The sequence below is a fragment of the Cygnus olor genome, chromosome 15 (assembly GCF_009769625.2).
Source record: "Cygnus olor isolate bCygOlo1 chromosome 15, bCygOlo1.pri.v2, whole genome shotgun sequence".
NCBI lineage: Eukaryota > Metazoa > Chordata > Aves > Anseriformes > Anatidae > Cygnus > Cygnus olor.
In genome coordinates, this window is record NC_049183.1 from 5,688,707 (window position 1) to 5,713,768 (window position 25,062).

General features: G+C 42.7%; 1 protein-coding gene across 4 annotated transcripts in view; it reads right to left on the minus strand.

The window, feature by feature from the left end:
* XPO6 (exportin 6) overlaps positions 1 to 25,062 on the minus strand; it is a 55,148-nt gene that overhangs the window by 10,765 nt on the left and 19,321 nt on the right. Inside the window, exons 4-16 of one of the 4 annotated variants that reach the window (XM_040574417.1) lie at positions 24,234 to 24,431; positions 21,589 to 21,748; positions 21,099 to 21,176; positions 15,429 to 15,882; positions 15,289 to 15,318; positions 11,845 to 11,971; positions 10,934 to 11,043; positions 8,445 to 8,553; positions 7,571 to 7,660; positions 5,282 to 5,351; positions 3,873 to 4,032; positions 2,984 to 3,076; positions 624 to 768 (exon numbers count right to left, since the gene is read on the minus strand). In XM_040574417.1, the coding sequence (XP_040430351.1) occupies positions 624 to 768; positions 2,984 to 3,076; positions 3,873 to 4,032; positions 5,282 to 5,351; positions 7,571 to 7,660; positions 8,445 to 8,553; positions 10,934 to 11,043; positions 11,845 to 11,971; positions 15,289 to 15,318; positions 15,429 to 15,882; positions 21,099 to 21,176; positions 21,589 to 21,748; positions 24,234 to 24,431 (1,824 nt within the window). Of the gene's footprint in view, positions 1 to 623; positions 769 to 2,983; positions 3,077 to 3,872; positions 4,033 to 5,281; positions 5,352 to 7,570; positions 7,664 to 8,444; positions 8,554 to 10,933; positions 11,044 to 11,844; positions 11,972 to 15,288; positions 15,319 to 15,428; positions 15,883 to 21,098; positions 21,177 to 21,588; positions 21,749 to 24,233; positions 24,432 to 25,062 lie in introns of all 4 variants that reach the window. The other 3 variants (XM_040574416.1, XM_040574419.1, XM_040574418.1) reach the window with 3 other exon arrangements.

The window sequence follows — 25,062 nt, forward strand, 5'->3', positions numbered from 1 at the left end:
GCGTGGCGCAGGTGACAGCACACTGAGTTGCCGTTACCAGGTCTTGCAAGCAAAATAGTTTATGTATTCCTTTATTGTGAAGGTGGTCAAACACTGGAACAGCCTTCCTAGAAAGGTGGTTGATGCTCCATGGCCGTCAGTGTTGAAGAGGTACTTGGATAACGTCCTTAATAACATGCTTTAACAATTAGTTAGCCCTGAAGTGATCGGGCAGTTGGACTTCACAATTTCTGTAGGTCCCTTCTAAGCAGGATCACAGAACCGTTCTGTTCTATTTACTTACCAGTCAGAACACAGGTCATTCCTCTTAATACTGCGGAAAAAATACTTCCCTGCTTTCAAGCTATAAAATCATGAATCTGACTTCATATGCCTGTAAGTTGCTTACTCTTGTATTAGCTTGCCCTGCCCCATGGTGCTATTAGTCAGCGTTGTTCATATTCTCAGCCTCGCACGAGACATTTGCTGTGGCTCTGGCAGGCACATCAGCTCTCACACAGATTCGCATGGAGCCACAGCGTGGTCCAGAGCAGGCTGCTCAACACCTGAACGAACCACACCATGGCTTGAGAGCCTCCTGCTTCACGTGGCCGCCCAGCCCCAGCCCTCAGCACAGCACTGACCTTAGAGCTGATGAGGGGTGTGATTGCCTCCAGAGCGGTGGAGACGAGAGAGATGAACTGCTCTGGGTTCTGCCGGTGAACTTCGCTGTAGAACTGTGCTAGCCAATGCGAGTAGGCCTGCAGCGCTGCCAGGGACTGCGCGTGGCTATGGGGGAGGAGAACAAGGGTCAGAGACACGTGCAACACGCACACAAGCGGGACAGCCGCTTGTCCTGCCTGAAGCTGTATTACGCTGGCTTGGGAAGATTGTTGTGCCAGTGAGCATTAGGTTAGGACTGCAGAACGGTATCCTTATTTATTTTCAGAACTCTTTCCCATCATATTTAACCACCTGAAGAGATTTGCAACCTGTTTAGATTCAGAAGGTCCCCATCTCTTATTAAATTTAACAGCAATATATAGCAGTGTTTGATTCTGCAGACTTCCCGGCCCCATGCAGCAATGGGCACAGAAGGGAAAGCAATCACAAATTCACGCCAGTGGAGGCTGCAGAACAACAAGTGCCATGACAACCTAGTCCCAGGTACTCCTGCAAGCACCTCCCATATTCCCTAACCTTGCAGCACAAGATTTATTCCACGTGCCCACTTGATTAGTAGGAAGAGGGGACAATGCAATTACCTTTAGAAATCTCTGGGCATCTCGTCACACATGGTCGCCAGTCTATGTAACACACTGCCCAATTACAAGTGCCCTACGCGACAATCCCTGTGCTGCAGATTTTACTGAAAGAGTCTATGAATGCTGATATTCCCTCCAAAAACAAAGATCCTCCCATGTGTACACATCCCCACCAGAGTGGCTACATTTAAGACCTCAGTCATCTCTGGCAGGCAGCTTCCAGGTCTGCATCAGCCACCTCCTGAACACACCGGTTTGTCAGCAAGTCCAGCGGGTTTATGCACAGTGGGCAAAAATAAGGAAGTATTTTCACAATTTTACTTTTAATAGCAGGGTGAAGGCTTTTATTCACGAATCAGCTCTTTTCCTTTACATCTTTCTCCCCCTCCCATGCCCCCCAGCCTTAGTGTATTTGTCTCTTTCCCATTCTTCCACTACGTGAGAACAGATGCATTCCTTGAGATTGTTAGTTACATTAAATTTTTCTTTGTCCTGGACCCCGTACATTCAAGGCATATTTAAAGGTGTGCTATAACTGGACTTGTCCACTGAGCAGTAGTATTAAACCAACAGTATAGACTGATAAGGTCAAATTATCAATCATCATTTGGTAGGCTGACTATAATTATACTTCATAATTATACTTTTGGTAGAGTGCCATTTCACTTTTTTTTTTTTTTTTGAGTCAGGATGGTGCGTGGGGGATCAGACAGGTGTCCTCCAAATATATGACAATGTACCTATTTTTAGCCTCACATTAGAAAATGGATCTCAATTTTCTTCAAGGACATTAGACCCAAGAGGAAAGGACGAAACCCCCTAACTAACACATCACAAAAAAGCCTCCAGAGCTACTTTAAACCAGAAAGAGAAGACACCAGTAAAGGAACATTATCTGCATAAAACTCAGTTCTAGTAACTCGAATTAATAGGAGCAATCCAGTCTACTGTGGGTTTTCAGGAAGGTCCTATACATACAGTCAGAAGGAAGAACAAGCACTTGACATGTTTAAAAGCACAACCTTAAATTCTGCTCACAAAATGCCAGCTGGCAGGTAACAGGTTTGTACAACACAACCATTAACAATGAAAGGTCTCCAAAAGGACATTAGACTGATGTCCTACTACCAGCGGCATCAAGATTTCACACAATGTCAACTTCTGAATCAAAGGTATTTGTTTGTTTCAGAAACGGCCTGCATCACTGGAAGGCACACATTTGTTTTGGAAGCCAAGGATTCAAAACCTTGCACTAAAAAAAGCCATCTTTACCTGGGCCATCGATTTGACTTCGGTAGCAAAAAATACAATCCATAAGCCTCAAACTACGTATCACTCCTTTCTTAAAATGGATCTATTTCTTAAAATACCACCATTGTAACACTTACTTGACCATCTAATTTTACTGCAAAAGAGCCGAGCTTTTATAGCCATTAGTACACAGCAGAATAATGGTTTGCTTTTAGAGCTAGCGCAATGGGCATTTTTACATCTGATCACAAACATTTTTCTTTAAATAATTTAACTACATCAATTTGAGGAAACAGTGGTCCAAAATACTGGTAAAGGTCAAGGCTGTTGCCAGCAAGTGCTCTTGTGGTTAGCTAACATTTACAATTTTCAGAACATTTGCCAAACTAGTAATTAGAGCACCAGATCTAAGAGATCCGAAGCTTCCTCCATCCCACATAGGTACCAAATTTGTATATAATCACACATAGTGCGTATCTCATACTCACACATCAATAAGGTCAGGTTTCAATACAGATGGTACTGCAGTTTCAATGTTGTACAGTTTAATCTGGGATCCATATAGCGTTACTTTTACCAACCTGCAAGTGAATACATAAATGGTAAAACAAAAAGACTGCAAGACGGATACACGCATGCACAAACCCACTCGCATGTCTTATCTGAATGCGGCTCTTGACAAGCCTGTGTCAATATTTAGCTATTATATAGATTAGATTTAGGCCATTCAGTAGAAAGTAATTTAGAACCCATTTCCTTGTTTGTGATAAGATGGAACAAGTATGATGTTCCTGTGTGGACGTGAAATGACAAAGGCAGTGGCTCTGAAATTCTGTAATTTGAAACTATGCACTACCTAAGTTTCTTTGAGGGTAAGGATCAAATAATGCCCACTTTCCAGTTTTTAGAGATCTTTTTAGAAAGGAAATTTCAGTTTAGAAGATTTAGCTCTCAGAGATAACTCTCAAGTAATCATAGAATCATCTAGGTTGAAAAAGACCTTCAAGATCATCAAGGCCAACCATCAGTCTGACCTACCAAGTGCCATCGCTAAACCATAGCCCTTAGTGCCACCAGAATCAACAGTGCATCACAAATGCAGATGCTGGAAAACAAGTACTTCAACCTTTCCAGTAACTGATTTTATTTATTCCTCGCTACTAGTTATTTCTCTGGTGAAGGGTTAAAAAGCCACCTGAGAAACTCAGCACTGATGAACCTAACGCTTCAGGTACTAGTCATCGAGTCCTTTGTATCTCAATTTAATCATGACAAGGGGAGGTAGAAAGAATTTCTATGGCTTTCATGCTCACTGCAGTGGTGATGATTGTTCCTTGTACTGATGAAGGGACAGCAACCCCCCCCTCCTACACCTACCTCTCCACCACTGTAAGAGCATCATTGAACCTGGCAGCAAACACATCCCCAATGAAGTATTCTGCTAATCGACCAACAGCCTGCAGCAAGGAGCTCAGATCCCTCAAGGAGCAGTGCAAACGACGGCAATCATTCTCTGCAGTGATGTTCAGCCTGTGACCTGAAATGACATTTTGGTTTACTAGAAGCAAATCCAAAAGACACACGTGTACACATTCACTTGTGCTAATAGCAGTCTGAAAACTCATACTTCAAAGTGCATGTTAACTTTGTGACTAATAAGTACAGCTCTTTGGGATGGGAAACCTAATTACAAAGCTACAGGAAATGCTAAGTTTATTCTAATTACATTGCAAGCATTCTTCTTAAATTAACTCGGCAGTGGGTCACAGTTCAAAACTGAGCACAGTCCAAGTGACTGAAATAGTCAGTTGGGTAAGACAAGTTCAGCTGTTCTGACTGCCAAATTCAAATTTCTCTTTAAGGGCTGAAAATGATGTTACCAACAATTTCAGCCTTTTACACAATTATTTTATTCTATTTGGTATTACAATCTGTATAAACAGCAACCTTTTTGGCTATATGTCAACACCAAAAAAGCAATCCCAGTTCTGTGAAAGTCATTACCCAGACTCCCTCTGCTGGCTAGACTGAAATAGATGTTCCAGCACTGGAAGCACATTTGGAGAAAGAGCGCATTTGCTTCTAATTTGAAATGTGGTTATATACCTTCATATCTGTCAGTTAACAAGAAACATGCAGATAAGTAGATATGCCTGTCTTACTGCCTATGCAATTGTCCTACTGCTCAACCACGTACACCTGGTCTCCAAACATCCCAGACCTTTTACTAAAAAAGTAAATATATTCTGCAACAAGGTGTTTCAAAGAAAATCTGTTTCTTTCTACAGACCATATCTAATCTCATATTGTTTACAATTTCAGCAACAGGCTTGCCATTTATGTACCAACAGCACACTGTCACCCAGTTCTGAATGTCCAGTTGCCTCTGAGTTACTTCTGACAGCTAACACAGATCATTGCTACAACATTAAAAACCCTCTGCATTACTACTAAACCTAGGATGTCTTAAGTGTTCTTCAAATTGGAATTACTTCTTTTTGGGGAGGGGGGGGGGTGTTGGGGGTCTGCTGCATAGCTGCTCTCAACACCCAAGGTATCTTCCAGTATCAGAGCAAGGGAAGAACCATACCAATACAAAATCGTATTATTAGATTTTTGTTTGCTATTGGAGTTTGACTACTAAGCCATCACACACCATGTGTATTGGGGTAAGAATTTCAGATCCTCAACAAAGCGAAGAGGAAGCAATACTAAAGCAGGTCTATAGTGTTTTCGCAGTCAGCTACTCAAAGAGTGAGGACTTTTTGCTGGATGGCGGTGGTTACCTGTTCCTGAAGTGACCACAAACTGCTGGAGTCCCAGATACACTTCCAAGTTATCCTGCAGAACTGGAAACTAGAAGAGGAAAAACGAGCATGATTTGGGGGCATGGCAGTCAGTTAACACTCTACTATCAGTCTATTAGAGAACATTTTTCCTATTTCTCCCTAACACCTTCAAAGAGACATTTGGAAGGAGGAAAGGCATGTTTTCTGGGCTGATTCTGCAGCTTACGTCTCTATAGGTGTCATGAAAACGATGACATGAAAAGCACCCTGAAGGCACTTCCCTGTGGTAGCTCTCCTTTTCCCACAAATATCAGCAACCAGCCTCACAAGCTAGAGGTCTGACACGTTAGGGTTGGCATGGCACAGCATGCCATCAGTACGAATGTGCAGATGGATGTATAACCCAGACCAAACAGAACAGGGGTACACAAGCAAAGAAAGGCAGAGCCCGAAGCACTGGAAACTTGCACTGCATCCACCTAACCCATAAGCATCAGGTTCTCAAAATGCAGCTACCAAAACACTCAACTGAAGAAGCTGAGTTCAGTGCCTCTAACAGAGCACAGGGGAAATACTGCAGCCACTCTGCTGGCAAGCTGCAGACTGCACCAAGAACAGCTGAAGTCCCAGAGGGAAAACAGCCAAGGGAACAAACAACACAGTCGTCATGCGTCCCGATCTGGGAACACAGAGCGTTATCCTAACTCCATCACTCAGGACTGACAGCAAACATGCCTGTTCCTACTGATACTTCAGCTGAGTAACAGGTTATGCTACCCTGGGGAACATGTTGTACGTAGACTAGGAAGCTTTCTGACCAATGTTCAGCACCCAAGGTACTTCAGTGGTACGTGTTAGGGGATTATTTGCCTTGTGCTTGAACGCATTTGCATGCATACAAGATTGCATGGTAACCTTTTCCTTGTAGACATCTCACCTGAAAAACAGTTTCCAACCACTCTGGCATAATTTTACTCATTTTCTATTGGCAAAGTCGCCACATTCGAAGAGTTTGGATTTATGAAAGTTCACTTGCCCATCAGCACAAAGAACTACAGCCCTTCATTGCTCAGCATGGGAAAGAATAACAGCAGCTGCTGTACTTTCAGTTATTTGCTCCTGATGACCAGCCACTGCATTCAACATCACTGCAGAGACTATTGTGAAAGGCATGCAAAACTTCTTGAACATCTCCCAGACCATGCAGCGTACGAGAATGAACACAGGGCTCAAGCATTCACTGTCACATTTCTAACATACTGTGCCTATTTAACAGTTGAGTGCCTGTATATAATTGCAGGAGGAGAAATATTTAAAAAGAACAGATCATCTTCCTCATGCTAATGTGTTACTTTGAGGGAAGCCACATGCTCTTCACCATATGACCCGTATGCTCACTGTGCTCACTGAAACAGCTGTTCTGTTTGTCTGCCCCTTGCTAACTCATGCCATGCCACCACGCTGCAGAGGAACTTGACATTCGCATGATAACTATTTTGCTCACTACTTTGGAGTTTCTAATAATGTGCTTCTGGTGCTTAATTCAGGTCAGGCACCTTCTGCCTCTGTAGCAGTTCAATGTTCTTTGCTTCTTGATGACATGGCTCAGAAATCTAGGCATGCGTTATTTCCAGTGGGGTTAATAGACTTGCTTTGAGTTCCCACTGCATATACCTGCCTTTTTTCTCGTCCAGAGTAAAGACCAACTCTGAATTTTGGACTCCACTGGCTCACAGCCTTCAAGTCTCCTCCTCAAAAACCCTTTAACGCTACGAAATAAGGCAACTTGTTCCAGCAACAGCAGTGACACTAGCTGGAAAGAAGCACTTATCTGTGTTTATCAGATGTAATTCCCCTCCGCCCAAGGCACTGTTTTCAGCATTTGTATCTAGCCTTTCATTTAAACAAAGATTTTGCTCTCCTTAAAATCCTAATGACACATATCTGTCCAATTCACAACGCTGTCTCCTAATATAAAGACCAAGATAAACAGCAATGAATTATTTACACTTGAAGAGATGGGCATTTCCATAAAGCTTGGTGTCCAGCAAGTAGGACTCAGATGCTCACTGTGAAGTATCTTCACAACACCACACCAAGAAATTCAACAAAGCCAAAAAACAATTTTTTATTTTGATTTCTGGTCTCTCCTTTGCCAAGCTTTCACTTCTAAAAGCAAATCTCCCTACTTCTTTTGGCACCCTGGCCTCTGTGAAACAGCTTGCAACAAATTCCAGCAGTTGGTGCTCATTTCACGTTGTACTTTTGGTCTGCATAGCTACTTACTAGTGTGGAGAAGGCATGGGTTGGCAAGAGCTCCATGACTTTTGCAACCACTTCCAAGCTCTGGCGCAAGTACCGCTGCCACTCAGTCTGCTGCTATGGGAAGAAACAACAAGGTAAGTACAGCACTTCCTGAGGGAAACAGGCGGCCTTTTGTAGCTGGTCCCAAGCACTGAGCCCCAGCCTAACTCCTTTCCAGAGCCTGGCTTTTGCGGACACCCGGTTGCCGAAGAGATACTGCTCCTGAGTCTCACATGGTGCCAGACACCTGACTGGGAACAGTTTTACTGACCCTCTCTCTGGGCCTGCATGCCTCTATTTCCCCGGGGTGACAAGGCACAAGCTTTCAGTCCTGAAGCACAGTTACTGCACAGATGACTGGCATCTGTTATGTAGCACCACGTGGCACTCTAATGCTCCAGTCTGACACTTCAGCCACCTACTGCACTTTACTTTTACTGTTATCAGTATGGATTGAGATGATATTTACTGACTTCAGAGAAATATGCTCAAATGAAAGCACCAGTATATACAGCTTAAAGCTTCTGTCTTGAAAAATATTTCTGCATTTACATTCCAAAGCAACCAGACACAGACACCTAATGCCTCTGATAAACAGAACATAGATACCTGTATTTTTCCCCATAAGAACAAAGTTAAAAACAAAGGTCATATCCTTTCAGTGGAACTTAGATGTATTTTTGATAAATGCATTTCATGGTTCTTTAAACCTCAAAACCCACGCAGAACTGAGTGAAGCAGCAGGCATCTAGCCTATACTCCAGAACTCAAGCTTTGGGAAAGACGTTCCAGGTGTAATGAGTGTGGCAGTTAATATCTGAACGTGCAGCTGTCCTTGTTCAACTCTGCTCCTTACATCATCATCCAGCGTCTCATCATCCAGCTCCTCCAGCTGTGCCTGGTTATACCTGAACTGGATTCGATTCAACACCTCCGTCAGCAACAGAACCAAGGCATCTTCGTACCTATGACCATGGAGAAGACAAAAGGAGTGTGATAAAGCAATTCTGCAGGGACTGCTGTGCTCACAGCCCTTCCAGCAAAGGAGAGATGTAAGTCAGATGACAGTTTAACGTCAGCCACTGCAAAGAGCCTGCAGCACAGCTTTACGGGCTTATACACACAACATCAAATAGAGCTTTGGATTAAGAGTAACATGTCACTTTAGGTCACAAGCTACCTGCAAGGAAAAAGCCTGTGGTAATATCTGATATCCCACTATCTCTGAGAGGGAAATGGATAACCATTGGCTAAAGCAGCAGCCCAGGAGTACAAAACAGGAAAGGTAGCAGGAGTGGTCTTCCAGGAGGAACGGCAGCTGTATGTGAACAGGAGGCACCAGCACCCTCTTACTGCTCAATCTGCTCCTCAGGAGCATGTCTGGTGCTATACTTCCTGGGCAGTGAATAAGGAACAGATAAAGGGGGATAGAATTGCTGTTCGCCTACAGAAGGGGACATCCCCTGAGGCTCTTTCTTCTGCTATCTTCTTCCCATACGTTGTTGGCCAATGAATTCAGGCCCTTGCCCTCTAAAACAAAGCCAGCACTTTTTCCACTTCTACTATAAAACTAAAAATGTGTCACTGAAAGACATCCTTTCATCCCAGGTACTATGCAACAGGTATGGAGTGCAGAAGATACTCCTTCCTCCATTGATCACAAAAATAATACCAAGCTGCTAAGCTAGCAGTCACCTGACCACGCAACCATTTCTGCTGGCACCGCCAAAGTCTGGGGATTTGGGATTTTGTTCTGTGTGTTCTTTTCTCTTTTCTTAAGCCACCTTCCTCAAAACCCGGCTTGTCCTATGCAAGGACCAGTCATGCCCTTTTCTAAGTGAGATCAGGTTGGAAAACTAGACATTAACATCTACTAACAAAGATGCAAGGAATGATGCAATCCAAGTGTCGGACTCATCAGCTGCACCACCAGCTAAGCAGCTGAAAGCTTTCAGCTGCTTAAGGTGGCTGAATTAACTTCTTTTCTGTAGCCAGATGACATGACTCACGATTGGGCAATTTATCCCAGTAGTAGAAGTTGCAGTAGTAGAACTGCAACGTGTACTAAATGCAGAGTTTATAAGCCACAGAACAGGAAATTTCATCTGTGCTCCTGTGGTGTAACCACACCCATATTATCAAACTGAGGCATTTACATGTCTTAAAGCACAGAGGAAGTCGTAGCTATATAAAGTTGCTATTAAAAACAGGTAGTTCTGACAAAACAGCACTACAAGCTTCAAACACTTATATGCGGTTCTTTTTTATTTGCCGCTCTTTTGAGTGAAATATCTCCAAGAGAGACAGCTATGGTTTCTTTCAGTTCTCTCCATAACAAAATGCCTGACGTACAGAGAACATGCATTACACACACATTAGCCAGATGAAGGGGAGCGGAATGCCAAGGCAGAGTTCAACAGCATCAGGCAGACAGCAGCAAATTAGGAACAAATTGTAACAAAGTTCAAATGCAAATACCTACTACCTGAGAAATTAAAAATACTCCGTTCCCATGCTGAAGGGAAGAGAGCTGTCTGGTGTAAGCTAGTTCCACATTTGTTCTTTGTGGTTATGACACCAGGCTGTCTTTCAGTAACTAACCACTTACTTATATTTAGTACGCTCCAGGGGAAAACAGCTTCCTTCTGCAATTGGCTAAGAGCAATATGGCACAAGCCATGGGGCTTTTAAGCCTAACAAATTTGAACAAGATCCAGTATATTCACCAGGTATTTTTGGGGGGAGCAAAAGGACTCTTGATAAAAGCAGAGAGCCAACTATTTCAGGAGACAGCACCTACCAAGGAAGTGCTGCCAACCACTGTTGCAATTCATACACGTCATTAGCTATAGAGGTAAGCAAGCAGAACTTTCAAACACAGCACCACCACTATTTCTCAAACACATCCTCCATTTAAACAGATTTTAAAACCCCAATTAAACCTAAAAATTTCGTAAGTCATTAGTTAGTTGTACAAGCGGTGTGTGAACCCTTACTACACAACTTACTCTGTAGTCTCCTCCTCTAGTATGAGATAAAATGTGCTCTAAAATATTCTAAAAATATGTTCCAGTTCTATTTTAGACTCCAAAGCTTTCTTCCTCTGGCTGCTAGGTTCACATGCAATATTTCTGTGACCTTTTTTCTTGCCTTAATTTGCTCAGCTTGAATTCTGTTCAATGAACATGTGGTAAGCACTCCAGTTTAAACTTATGTTCAGTGATTTTTAGAAAAAAGGGCTCTAGACACAGCTGCAGTAAACGATAGCTTGTTTCTCAGTATTTCCATAGTGACCACAAGACCCTCTGCAGCTGTCAAATCCCAACTACCTTCCCATTTACTTACCTATTGAGTACTGCTTCTTTGTCTGCCAGACGACTTTTAATTTTGCTAGTCAAATAGTCCAAGAAGAGCGTCCAAATGTCCAAGCAAGAAAAATAACCTTCATGGGTAGGCTGAAATACACCACATTTCATAATGAATCTCTCAAACTATGGCAATTTCAATTTCACACAATACAAATGCTAGTTAGCATGCACTTCAATCCATGGGAATAACTTCTTGCTGTACTGAAAAGTTTCTAGGAGGTCACTGAAGAGACTTGCAGCCTCAAGATGTCAAAAGACGAGCAAGAGCTTTGGCACAAGGTGGGAACCCAGTGATGACAAGGGCTGTCTCAGCGTGAGCCCATCTCACGGCTCGCTACATCAACTTCTAGCATTTTATAAATCTGCTTCCTGTCATTATTCACATATGATGGTGAATAGGACTGAACTGCATTATGACAGCTTCTACAGCAATGTAACGCGTATCAAAAGCCAGTTTGTTTTAAACTGCAAAATTGTAAAATACAAGGAATGCTTCAGATACAGTAAAAGCAGCAGATTCAAGAGAAAGAAAAACATCCCCAAACACAAAACAAGCCAGACAGATTTTTTCCGGACAACATTTTCTATTTCATGGGCTAGCAAAAAAAAAAAAAAAGGTAGAAAAAAGTTAAACAACAGACAAGTTGTTCTTACAAGGTAACTACATGTGAATACTGTCTCCAGCTAAATCCAGGAGCACATTAAGACATTTCCAAGTCCCCAGCAACACTGGGGAAGTAAGTGCCAGTAAGACGTCAATTGTTTTTTGTTTTTTTTCTGGGCTAGCTTTAGGTATCAGCTCCACTGAGGTAAACAAGCTACCCCTGCTGTACAAAACAACAGGACATGAAGAACAGACCAAGGAAAAACAATGTCACAAGGCTGTACCTGATGAAAAGTGTATTTGAACAACAGTGCCAGAAACTCAACCACGGGAAACTGGGAGTAGGATTCAATTCTTCGTAGATGGACACTCACAAAGAGACGAAGAAAGTCCGTAAACTTCTCAATGTAGCTACAAGGGACAGAAGAAAACACAATTAAGAAAACCTGAAGGATGCCACAAGAAAAAGCAATTTCATTGAAACAATGATAAATTCACTCAAAAACCTTTCATTAAAAAAAGAAAGTTACAATTAACAGCCAGTAGAACAATTAAAATATAAAGCCCTGCAACAATTACCTACAGGATGGGCAACCCTTCCTTCCATTAATACCTGAAACAGCAGAAAAGACAGTCTAGTCAAAAGCAACTTTAATATTCAGATAAATATAATTGAGTTTAGTCAGGCCTGCAAATAAACACAATCCCCCCCACCCTAGAGAAATAAGTACACGATAGCAAGACTGATCATACTGATGTATACAGGATTAGTCATATAAACTGTACCACTGAGGAATTCAGCTAAAAGCAAGAAGTTAATGCACAAGTTAACAATACACGTGTTAAAAATTCACATGAGGTAGTGGGAGAGCCACATAGTTTAGAGCTGGAAAGGACTGCTTCTTATGCGGTGCAGATGACCAACTATTATCCTGAAGTTTCTCAGCTGAGCCCAGGCTTTTGTGACTGAACTAGACAATAAAGACAAATCTTCCTGCAGAGCATGGGACCATACAAAATGAAGATCCAAAAAGAAGCCTGCTACCAAAATTTCAGGAGTCCAGCAAGAGCATGACCTCGGTGCAAGCACAGAGGGTTCTTGTGTACCACTGGGGAAAAATTACAAAGACCACAATGGGGTAAGCTGTCATGGAATAAAAACATGCCATGCACAACACAAGCTTCCTCAAGGTTAAAAATCATCTTCATATTGATCTAAACACAGAAGAACAAAGCGCTCCATCTGTACACAGGACCAATGCATCGCAACGTGATATACAAACAGCAAGAGCTCCAGTGATCCAGTGACAAGGCTGTGGGCAGAGTAATTTGTCCTTCCCATACCTTAAGAGTTCTGAAGCATAAGAGCACTTCAAGTTTTTCTTTTAAAAGAAACAGCAAGTTAGGTTTAGCACAGTTTCAGACACAGTTGAGCAGATTTGTTTTACTGTACTGCCTTGCTCTCCCCTTCTGCAAATGCTGGTTTGAAGACAAACGCTCTAACCACAAGTAATTCAAGTCTGGAAGCACTGCCAGCTAACAGAGCTGCAACACTGTTAGTTATTATAAGCTTATAAAAACCATACGATGCTTTGAATATGCAAAAAGATTACACGAACTTTTTATTTGGCACTGTCTGCTCGACAAGAATCATCACTAAACATGCCTGACCACTGACCAAAGGCATCAAAAATAAAAGAGAGCAAAAAATAAGTATCCAGACCCAAACATTTCCTTCATTTTTTTCATTTTTATTTTCTGAAGAGGTTCTGACCTGAGACCAGTGACATTCCTACTTGGCACCTAGCTCTGCACACCTCAAAGCCCATATTGCAACCTCTAAGCCACTGCTTCTATCCAGACCGGACATTTTCCATTCCCATTTCCAATATTTTCACGTTTTTAAGTTGAAGCCAACACAAATAAAGCAAAAGACAGTTCAAGCTTAATCTTCTTCTATTCAGCAGTAGAATCTATTCAAAACCACACTGATTTCATAACAAGACAAAAGGAATCACTGCTACAGGAGGCTGGGGAAAAACAGACCTATGGCAGGGAAGCTCTAAAGACGGCGATCTGCTGAAGTAGGGCACTTGAACCAGCACCAGTTTTGTTTAGGACTTTGTTAGTCCATCTCAAGAAGATGCATTCATGCAATAAGCTCTTTAGTTTTGGATGTAAAACTAGGAACATCCTCCTATACAAGGCAAAGCCATTTCCACAGTGAGGACAGAGTGAGCACAGAGCTCCATTCCTGCCAAAGTCAGCTAGATTTTTCCAAGCAGTCTCCCCAGAACATCTTAGTTACTTCCGTATTTCAGACCTTAGCAACGAGTGAGGAGGATTCTTGTAAGTAGAGATATCAGAGATCTCTGGATAACACGCATAAGCAGCAGAAGATAATGGGACAGCAATATGATCTCAGTAAAAGCCAACACAGCTACATCTCTTCCACAGTTTGGTCACTGAAGGCAGCTTACTGATATTTCCATAGAAGAAAAAGGAGTTACAGAGGGCATTTCATTTATTGCAGGTTTACAGGACAACTTTTGTGAAATCCAGAGTGCGACCCCTTGCTCTCTGTGCACATATCCCATATGCAAAGGTAGCACATTTCCACCATATAAGACGTTATTTTTAGGAAGCGAGCAATACTGAAGTCACAGTAAGTCAAGAAGCGAGCAAGCGGAATTCACTGTTAAACAGAAGTCACAACTAACCTACATTTATTATCCCAGAGTTGCCAGTGTATTTGAAGATATGGAAAACGTTTTTACAGAAGAAACATGCAAGTCATGTCTACAAAAAGACTCACAGTTGATTCCAAATTCTGTTTTACACCTGAGTGAGTATCAAGGTGAAAAAAAAAAAGCTCAAAAATCTTTCTGCTGCATCTTTGTCCAGCAGCACCAGAAATTTATTTCCATCATTGTGCATCCACAGCAAGATACCGAGCACATTCACATTTACAACATATCTGTCAACATTAGCACCCGTCTGCCTGTCTTCCCATCGCAAGCGCTCGCACAGCAGGCCGGCAGCGAAAGGCAGCATCGAGTCATCACCTCGTTCACCACCCTGTCAACACGTGGATTCAACCACTCAACACAACAGCAAGACAAATCTCACTCTCTCTCCTACAAGTAGGAATATCCGCTACGAAAGAGTCAAGCTGTTTCAGGCAAGGAGCACGGCAGTGACTTTCTGGAGAACAACCAGAACACGCAGCCTCCCGAGATGCTGCCACTTCCCCTGCTGCCTCCAGCCAAGCATGCAAGACAGCCTCCGTGGTGGAGCCATTCACCACTGCTGTGAATGGAGTTCCCCAAGCTGTCTTTCAGTGTTGTTTAAATACAAAACAAACAAAAAAAAGAGTAATCAAAAGTTGTCACATCTCAATGAAGGGTATGAAACTATTTCTTTTTTCTTTCAAGTCATGACTCGCAGAATATCTACCCACTCTTTGTATGGTTGAGTTTAAGACAGAGAAGGCAGATACCGACCAGCAAAGGGAATACTGCAATGCCTTTACCTCACTGTGCCTCTTCTGTTGTTCTGTTACAACTGAATGAAGGGCAGGTTCAGCTCTTGTGCCACCTCAGACCTGCAGTCAAACAGTAACGAACGGGGAAAGGGGAGGAAGAGGACAGGAAAGAATACAAACCTGTGCCACCACGGTCACTTAGCAAACTTAGCCCCTTACCAGAACCTTACCTGTGGGCACCTACCTTTCTGCCTGTCTCCACCAGCACAGAACTCTGAAAAAAAGGTGATTAGACACACCATGCATGACCGCAAATTAATAAACACTGTCCTTTAGAAAGTAAGAGGCCCTAGCACAGCTACTTAGCTGTATGGTTTCTCTTACCTTTCATCCAGTTCCTCTAGTCGGCTCTTCACTGTATGGGCATTATTCTCCTTGGTAATCTTCTGCAGGAGGTAGAAAGTCTGCTGGAACATCCGTAACAAATACTCCTCAAATTCCATAGGTACGCAGTTCTTAGACATCAGTTCATTGATGCAAGACATAGCCAAGACGCCAAGTCGGCCACGCTCCTGTCCCAACACCGAGTTCTGGCTGCTGCCGTTGACAGAAGACATCTTCCTAACGCGAGTGTCGCAGCCAAAGCGAGCAAAGTGGAAAATGGTGGTGAGGAGTGACGGGGTGATACTGGTAGACAAAGGGATCCAGCTGAAGAGGTGTGCCAGGCACTCCAGTGCCAGGGAACAAATATATTCACTTTCCGTGTCAAGGATGGGGATTGGCTGGTTCAATAATTTGGCTGCGCTGGGACTCTGCAACAGGCTACTTAACAGGTCACCTAAGGAAAAAAAAGAGCACATCTCTCCATTATACATCGAGGCGATAGCTTCAAATGGTGCGACTGCAAGCCGTAGCTGAAAATCCAAAGCCATCAGAGCCTCTGGCACACAGCAAGTCAGTGTACAAAGATTTGTCCGAGATGAACTAGTGATTTTTGTATTCTAGAATTTTCCTCAGTTTTTGCACAGATCTCACGTGTCAGGTCAGAGGAGTTGCTGAGAGGGACTATTCTGAACAAACAAGTTCAAGTGGCAGCTCTGTACTGTCCTTTAGCTTTACTGAGAAGCACACGTGCAGCGTTTTGGAAGAGATAATAGTAATGCCAGGGTGTGTATTTTAGGGATTTCTTACAAAAGTTATTTCCTTCAAAAGCTTGAGCATCCTTGATGTAAGCTTGCATTAGTTCTCTGGCACATCCATATTATATTGAAACTTGGCAGAGTTGCTGCTGCTTGCATATGACAGCTTGTGGATTATATAAGAGCAGATGTACCGAGTGAGACCAGAAACCTGCTTACTGAGAACAGGACCTGCCTGTTCCCGGAGTGACCAAAGACCCATGGCAAGCACACGTGAGATTCGTCAGCCTCTGGCCACTTGCAGTGCAAAGGTTTCCTGAGCCAGGTGGGGTTTGAAGAATTCTGCACAGCCTCAGAGGATTTGTCTCCCATGGATTTAGCCAGGCTCCAGCTGAAGCCACCAACACTTCATATACGTAGCATCCTGTTACAACAGTTTCACAGCCTAACTATATATAGGTTAAAGATGGCTTTTGTTTGAAGCCTATCAACTCTACTTCCTATACCAAACAGGGAAAAATAATTTTTCCATTCATCTTTTCACTCAGTATCTTCTGTCCCAGCTCCTCACTCTCAATTTGAGACTGTACCTTTCTTATACGGAAGAAATTCAGTATCACCTTTATTGCTGTTCCACAAAGCCTTCATTTCTGTTCTACCCCCTTGATACAGAAGACCAGAACTGCACCTGCTGTTGAAGATGTGGGTGAGCCTTAGTTCCACACAGCACCACAGCAGTTTTTGACTGCTATTGGTCTGAAGTTCTCATAAAATGACCTCGTGCAACACTCAGAAGTTAATCCTGTATGCTGAAGGTGAGCTTGGAGCCCACAACTCGGCCTGAGATGAGTATTGCTCTCCCTGCCAAATGCAGGTTACGCTCCCCTGCATCGCGTTTCACTTTGTTAGCCCAGAGTCACGCAAGATCTCCCTGCCAGTCGTACCTCCTTTTCACCCTTCTGACCACTCAGTGCTGCCAGCAAGCCTCCTCGTCTCTTCACCCAGCCTTTTTGGCAGGTCTCTCAAGTACGTTCATGTGCACAGTCCCAAGCAGGACCCCACCGGTGACCTCCCCCCTCACTGCGAGGGCTGAGCATTTCCACTTACCTTTCGTCTCCTACCTTCTGCCCAATTAATCGTCGCAGGGACTCCCCGTATGCCCAGTGAGCCTTTGCTTTCACAAAAGCTTTTAGTGAGAAGCTGCGTTGAAAGCTTTATGAAAATGCACACAGATAATGCCAGCTAGACTGCCCTAACTAACTCACAGGCTTCCACAGACCACATGCTGGAAACCTATTTCTTTTCCCCAGGTCACTCCACGCCCTTCTCTGCCTTGAGTGCAAATAATCTCTTCACCTTTAGAAAACCACAGGCACTTGCTACATTACTGAATTTAAAGTCCTCCCCCAAAAATCCAGGTAACTTTTTTGAAAGTGAAGTGACCCAACGCCCCTGCAGGACGAACACAGCAGGTATGATTTACTGAGCTATTTCCAAAGTACTCAGAAGCATGCACGATGAACAGGCTTCTCTTAAGTCGCCACTTCTCATCAAAATAGATGTCCTACACCACTAAATTCATAACTCCCTGCCATACTTTATCACTTTTTCTCCTCCACTCCAGAAATTTGAGGCATCATGCTACTTCAGATGAATTAGATAACCCTGCACTTATCCTTAGTATTATGACAGCTGCCATCGCAGCACTCACACCTAGACGTGTGCTGCAGCACACGAGCTGCTTTTATCATGTTTATAGAAGCAGACATGCTTCTTCCAAAAGGCCTTCTTCCACGAGAATCAAAGATTCTGAGCTGTCAATACACCAGCCACAGACTGCAAATTAGGACCCTTTAATTCAAAGAAATTGGTCTGAGTATTTTGCACCCAGTTTTATCACTGAAGCTCAGAAGTGTAATTTAAGGTATATTTTGTACCCGTGCAAACAGGTGATATACATTTACAACTGCATTCATGCACAAGGAGAAAAAACCTCAAAGGAGAGGGGTTGGGATCGTGCTAGCTTTGCAGAAGCAACATTTGTGCTACTCATTTGTTTACCATACATGAGTGAAAATGCCTAAGGAAGGGATTCATCAAGTAAAGAGATAAATCACTCAAAGACGTTTGGAGGATGGGAGATTATTGTTGAGTAAGTTCTCTACTGATCCAATAGCCCAAATGTTTCCCAACATAGAACACAGTTCCTTTGCTTCAATGGTACAAGAAATGAGTTTAATATGGTTTTAGTGCTAGTTAAAAACTATGCAAGACTTGTGAGTAACCATTTCACTTTGCTTCCTTTGTTGCACAGGGAAGCACAGTTTTTAAGCTCCTGAAGAGATTCTGGCTCTGACAGAAGATATTAAACATTTATACGGACTTCTGAAGCTTATTTTACTTTTTGGAATACCTTTAATTTCTCCTGAACATAAGAAAAGGAAGGTGGCCTTATCTAAGCTATGGAGGAAACAAAAAAAAATTTAAGCGTCACCAGTAAACAGAATACTTCACATAAATGTGACTCAAACGTAACCAACATGCATGTAAGAAGATTTGGTCAGCATTGATTTCACGAATTTTTAGGGGAGAAAAGCAATTAATTCATACAGTGCAGAATTTCATGGCAAGGTGTCACCAAACCCACATTTGCCCTGCAGTTCATCTCCGAAACCTGTATTTTATTTCTATCTGCAAATAGATCAGTAAACGTGCAACGCCACAACCGCCACTCACTGCTACTGGTTTGTGTGTCTGGCTTTAAAACCCTGCGTTCTCCTTATTAGCAACCCCAACAGTTAAAAATCTTGAAAACACACCGCATGAGTTTGTTCATTCTCATTAAAGAGGGAAGACCCAGAAATAACTGCATCATAATTCCCATGTAGAGAATTGTGATCTAAAGTCCCCATGAGATAAGAGCACAACTGGATGAAAAACTGTCTTGGCACCAGCAACATCCAGCAATTCACCGAGGAACCAAGAGGACATTTCAAACAGGCTTGTGCTGAATTTCTTCCCGTGATTTTGCTGCAGTACTTGGTTCTGCAGGCACGGCCTTGAACATGACTGTATCAAACAGCCTTCTGCAGGAACGCACAAGGGCTCACTAAGCGATTCAAGCTGTTTTGTACAAATACAGCATCATTATCAGCCACTGAGTCACTTGCTGCCAACTGTGTTATGGTAACATGAATCAGCTTTTTACCTTGGAAGACACCGATCTTACTCAACGCCACAGCACCGCAGCACTGGGGCACTTGCTGGCAGGGTGGGTGAAGCTGGCACTCCTGCTCGCTCCAAGCAGCACGCTCACTCTTGCCAAGTGATATGCCAGGTTCAGTGTGGTTTTTTTTCCTGTTAATATTATTTTTTTCTATCTTTTGCTAACTACAGCAGAATTCCCCCCCTAAAAGCAAGGTGATATTGCTTTACGTTTAAATTTTTGTATTTTTTATGTAAATATCAAAATGTCTTAAAGCTCTAAGGAAAAGAAGCACTTGAAATTCTGGTTCAACTTGGATTTAAATGTGAAAATTTTAACACTAACAAAACATTAACAAACCAAACACTAACATTAACCAACACTTAACAGGGACAGCTGTCTGAAGCTAACTAGTACAATCTGGCACAACGAAGCAATCAACAACTTTCAGTTAACTACTTAAGGTCCTGCAGACAGATTTAAAGACAAAACAAGGTACCTTAACACCTCGTAACAGAATACACATAATTTGGTATCAGTGTGACCCTAGAGATCCCCAAGTGTTTCATCCTCTCCTTATGCACAACCAGACATTACAGGTTTCCAGACCATAAGCCTTTCTTTTTCTTTGTTAAAAGCAGACAAAGCCAAAATCAGAGTTTTTAAAGAAAAATGATTTAACTGAATCATGGTATTTTTTCCTACTTTGTATTCCGAGAAGGACTAAAAACACCACATGCTGCTGCACAATTCTTGGGTGAGCTGAATGTAACAGAGGCACCACAGAAACCAGTACTCATCCAGACTGTCTTCACACCTGGGGAGACCCTCTGCACCTACAGCTATCCCTGGTACAGCCGTAACAGGATGAATGAAATGTGCTCTGAGTACAGGGATACAGAAACATACTCTTTTTTCAAAGGTAATTAATACGAATTTAAATGAGTATAGATAAACAGCCATCCAAAAATCTAAGATGAGAAGGAAGAAAAAGTTTCCCAACACATATATGCCCAAAGTTCTAGACACTTCTGTTTTAATTTAGAGCTTCAGTTTTGCTCTACTACGCCTTTTGATATACTTCGAGCTGAAAATCACAGATAACAAATGTGCATCGGGTTTACGGGACAGGGCTGTGGTACCAGGGAGTTACAAGGGTGGCTGCTGTGAGTGGAGTCCAGCAGTTTTAGTTTCTCACTGCTCTAGTCTGTTAGTAATAAGCAATACAAAATGTTAATCTCCCTACACTGAGTCTCTTTTGCCCAGGACGGTAACTGGTGAGCAAACTCCCCGTCCTTATCTCAACCCTTGAACGCTTTTCCATTGCGTTTTCTCCCCTTCTTCCTTTGAAGAGGGGGAATGAAAGAGCAGTGTGGTGGAGTTTAGCTGCCCATCCATGTGGAACCACCACACAACGCCAACTCACTGATGTTACAGCATTTTGAATTGACACTTCAGAAAGCTTTTTGCCATCTGAGAACAGTGCTGTCTTGAATGAGGCACCATTTTCAAGTGGGACATCCCCTGCAGTGGAAATTGCTTCTTCAGGTGAAGCTTGCCTTTCTGACCAGAAGTTTGTTGGACTAAGAACAAGTTTAGGAAAAGGTTAGACAGTAAGGGAAGGAATCTATACTCGATATTGCAAGTTAAAGCGCTTGGAAATAATATTATGTAGCTTAAAAACAAGTACTCAGCTTCAGCTGTCCTTACCACTTTCTCCTGAAGTTGGGGATGGTGGTGGAGTGGCAGCAGTAACACTGTGTTTGTCCCATATGCTCTCCAAAATACCTGGCCAAAGAGACATTTTTCAGAACAGACTGCTAAAAGACAGATTGATCTAACAAACATACTGGAGACAGAGAGCTCCGCTAAAACACATCTTGAGTGCTCTAACAAGGAACATTCTGTACAAGAACTCATTAATTTTTTCAGGGTCACTAAGAAAAGTGAATTTCAATCCCTTTATAAAGAGGAGAATGTACCTACTAAGAGGAGAATATACCTACTTTGCTACACAAGCTCCTTTCACAGTAATCTGACCCAGTCACCCAACAGTAGAGTTGAGCATTTGAACAGCAGGAGTGGTCACTACATCGCCCACACCTTGCCTCACTGCACCGTGGACATGCAAGCCTGCTAGCATCATAGGGACGGTGAAGGAAGACACTTGTTTCAGGGCTGCAAGCCCACTGACTCGTACCTGTGAGGAGCCCAAGCACTGTTTGCACCTGGTCCAGGAGCAGCTTGCGTAACTCTTCTTTCCGGGCTACGCTAAGATCTTCTCGCGGACATGCCAGTTCTTCTGAAGTTGTTTTCAACATTATCAGTCCCAGAGGAGTGGTCACAGGAGACTGAATTAACTGAGAGGAAAAGGCATGAATGCAATATGTGATAACATTCTGCAGAACTATCAGATCACAGAAAGGAGATAAGTAATTGTATTAGCAGTTAACAAGCAAGTATCAGTTCCCCCAGTTTGCAGCACTGCATGTTGAGGGAAGAGGACTGCAAGTATTGGATTTCCTGAGACATTAATCTATGTTGCAACAGTTCAAGCACCATGGGAATCCTTGGGGTTTCGAGAGAGCTTTCATAATGTCATTGCACACATTCTCTGTTCTAGCATGTTTACCAGTAACAGTTTGTTCCTCTTGTTTACGGCCTTCTGCTGACATCATCACTTCTCAGAATTGCCTCAGCACCCGTGAGTTCACCACGTAACAGGGCTGCTGCTGAAGCCATGCTCAGACCGGGAGCCTGCACCATCAGCCAAACAGTTCCCCCTCACCCCCCTAAAAAAACGTTCTTTCCAATTGCAGACAGACAAATGCAGCCAGTACTGGATGGCAACAGAACGCAGGTAAGGGATGTAACCTCTCCTTGCATTTGCACCACACCTCAGTCTGGAAATCACATTTACCCTAAAAAGAATGATTTCCACCATGTACAGGACGCACAGGAATAGGACTAGAGAAAGCAGTGATTTTTGCCTTCATTAGGCACTGGGACATTACAGACATGCTCAAGTGGGACAAAGTTTTATTTTCAGCTGAAAGACACTGCTGTTCTCTTGACCTGAAACATCCAAATGATTTATGCACTACTCCCTCTGGAAGAAAAAAAATCTAAAGCCAATCACAATTATTGCAAGTAATCCTTGAAGTCATAAATTGAACAATGCAAGCTGACTTCATCTCACTGGCCCACCAGACCAGAGACAAACTGACTTAACATTGCTCAGGCTACACAGTTTGGTGAAATATGCTGGGGAAAAAAAGCCATCTATAAGCTCTTAGTCTAGATGTACACGACTCTGGCCTTCAGAAACGAAGCATGATGGCACAGGAGCAGACAGCTAAAGAAAGTTAAACATACAACTTGTTAGTGAATTAAAAGACGACTTAACATCTCCTCTCATAATATTTTCTGACAAAGCCAGGAAGTCTAGCAAAACCAGGCACTGGCACTTCAGTAATATTAAATTTTGTACCTCTAAAGCAGCAGCATTAGAATTACTGTTTCTGCATAATGATAGCACAATAGACCAAGTTACTTTTCTTCTCCATTTCCCTAAAGGCTCAATAAAACTTTTAGAAACTAGTTAGAGGATTGTGATACCAATTTACTGCTAAAGAATCTAATAACTGCTTCAAATAATCTCAGAAGAAGAAAGGACTTGTGCAACTCTCAAGTCTATCTAACACAGGAGCAGAGCGTTTTGCTTTTGCTCTTCACTATTTTGGGATCCTGAAGTTGAGTACTAGTGCTTCTCTTCCAATTTCTCTGAACATTTTTGGAAGGCCTCTGATACAGAAATTAATTTATAGGAACACTTCCCTCAGAAGCTGAGTCTACAAGGAGAGGCTTAAAGAAAAATTGATACCCGAAGTGGGCTTGCAAGCACCTAAGATAGCCTCCAAATGGCTAGAAAAGCAAACGGAAGCTCAGAAAGCATTTCAATTGCAAATCCAGATGAAATCAAGGCCAAAACTGTAAATGTAGACAGTTGTCTTAAAGTACTTATTGTCAGACTGACAATTCAGGAAAAAATTGCAGTATGCTGCACTACGTGATTACAGAGAGCTATTTGAAAAGAGATTACTCCAGTAAGTTAACAAGCTCGGTTTGTCAAGTCTGCATTTTTTTTTTAAATTTTGCAGTTAATACTAGATCCATTTGTCTTAGCAAAAACTCCTGACACTTTGGGACCTTGATTTATTTCAGTAATTGCCTTGTGGTTTGTCTGTGGGCATAGCTGCATTCAAATCATGTAATTATATCAGCAGAAAAACATGGAGCAGCACCTCAGTTTACACTCAGCCTCTAAGCCAATTATGAAGGATTTGGGAAGAACTGGAAGCAGCACTCAAACCAAAAGAGGAGGGTAGCACCAGTCTGGCTGGGCTCCAGCAGCAGTGAGCTGTTAGTCTGACCCAGGCTTCACTATGAAGGAGCTGTATGTCAAACAAACAACGTTCAAGCTAGTGGCAGCGTCTCAGCCATGGCCCTCAAACACACCTTCTCTCCTCTCAAACACCCCAGCAGCATGCAGTTAGTGACTCTACATGATGAGGTGGCAAACCTTTTCAGGGTAACTTGGTTAATAGAATTAAGTAAAAAAAAAAAGCTCTTACAGCTACATTCAGAAACTTCACTTTCAACATAACACTAGAAAGATGTATAATAAGTAGGAAGCTATGGGCCACTTGAAAATTAAAGGAAAAGGAATCAGAGAAGGAAGTTTGTTTTTCATGCAAGTATTTAACCTTCAAGGGAAGTCACTATTCAAGGAAACAAATTATGGCCCTCTGCGAATGAAAAGTTTTACCTTTAGAAGCTTCTTACCTGCAAGATGTTAGTGAAGAAGTCATGGTAGAACATTGGCCAGTCCTGTCGGCCAATATCCACGATGACTTTGCAGAGCTTGTTCCTGATGAAGTAAGGCAGAGTTTTGTGGTGAGCTAGCAGGAGCTTGGGCAGGCAGCTGCGGATCTCCATTTTGTCTTGAGATGGGACCCCAAGCCACATCTTATTGATCAGGTTCTGGAAAAGAAAAAGACCTCCACAGTGAGCCCACCTGAAACATGCTGATATTGCATGCTTCACTGAAATTAAGTTAGTCAGGTGTCTGAGTAGGAAAACCTTAACGATATCAGGTGTAGTGCCTGAAGGAAAACCATCTTAACACATTTCATCAGTAGCTTTTCAGATATAGCTTTCTTAAACAACTTATACTACCTGACAGGTGACAGCAACTGGCACATCACCATTTTAACCGCTTCAGGGTCAAGCAGCACCAGCCGGCATGCCTCCATCTTTTAACCCTGGACAGCTACATCTGCCCTTTCAAAGGGCAAAGCACAGCCTCGTATGAGGCAGAACAAAAAAAAAGAAGGGAGGCAGGTTTGGCTTTAGATGTCTCTGGTGCTGTGCAGGTCTGACGAAGCTAAGCTGGAAGGTCGCCTCTCGAGCGACGGACTTCACAGAGACGGGGCATCACTTTACCAGAAAGCTTTTAGGCCACTTAAAAACCGGGCAAAATCCATAAGAAGGCAGAGTTGCAAATTGCTTTCCTGCCACGCTACAATCCTATTTAGAGACTCTGGAGTATTAGTAGCTGAACCTCGAAGGATAACTTATGTAGGAGGCCTGCTACAGGGGCGATGTCTGCAGC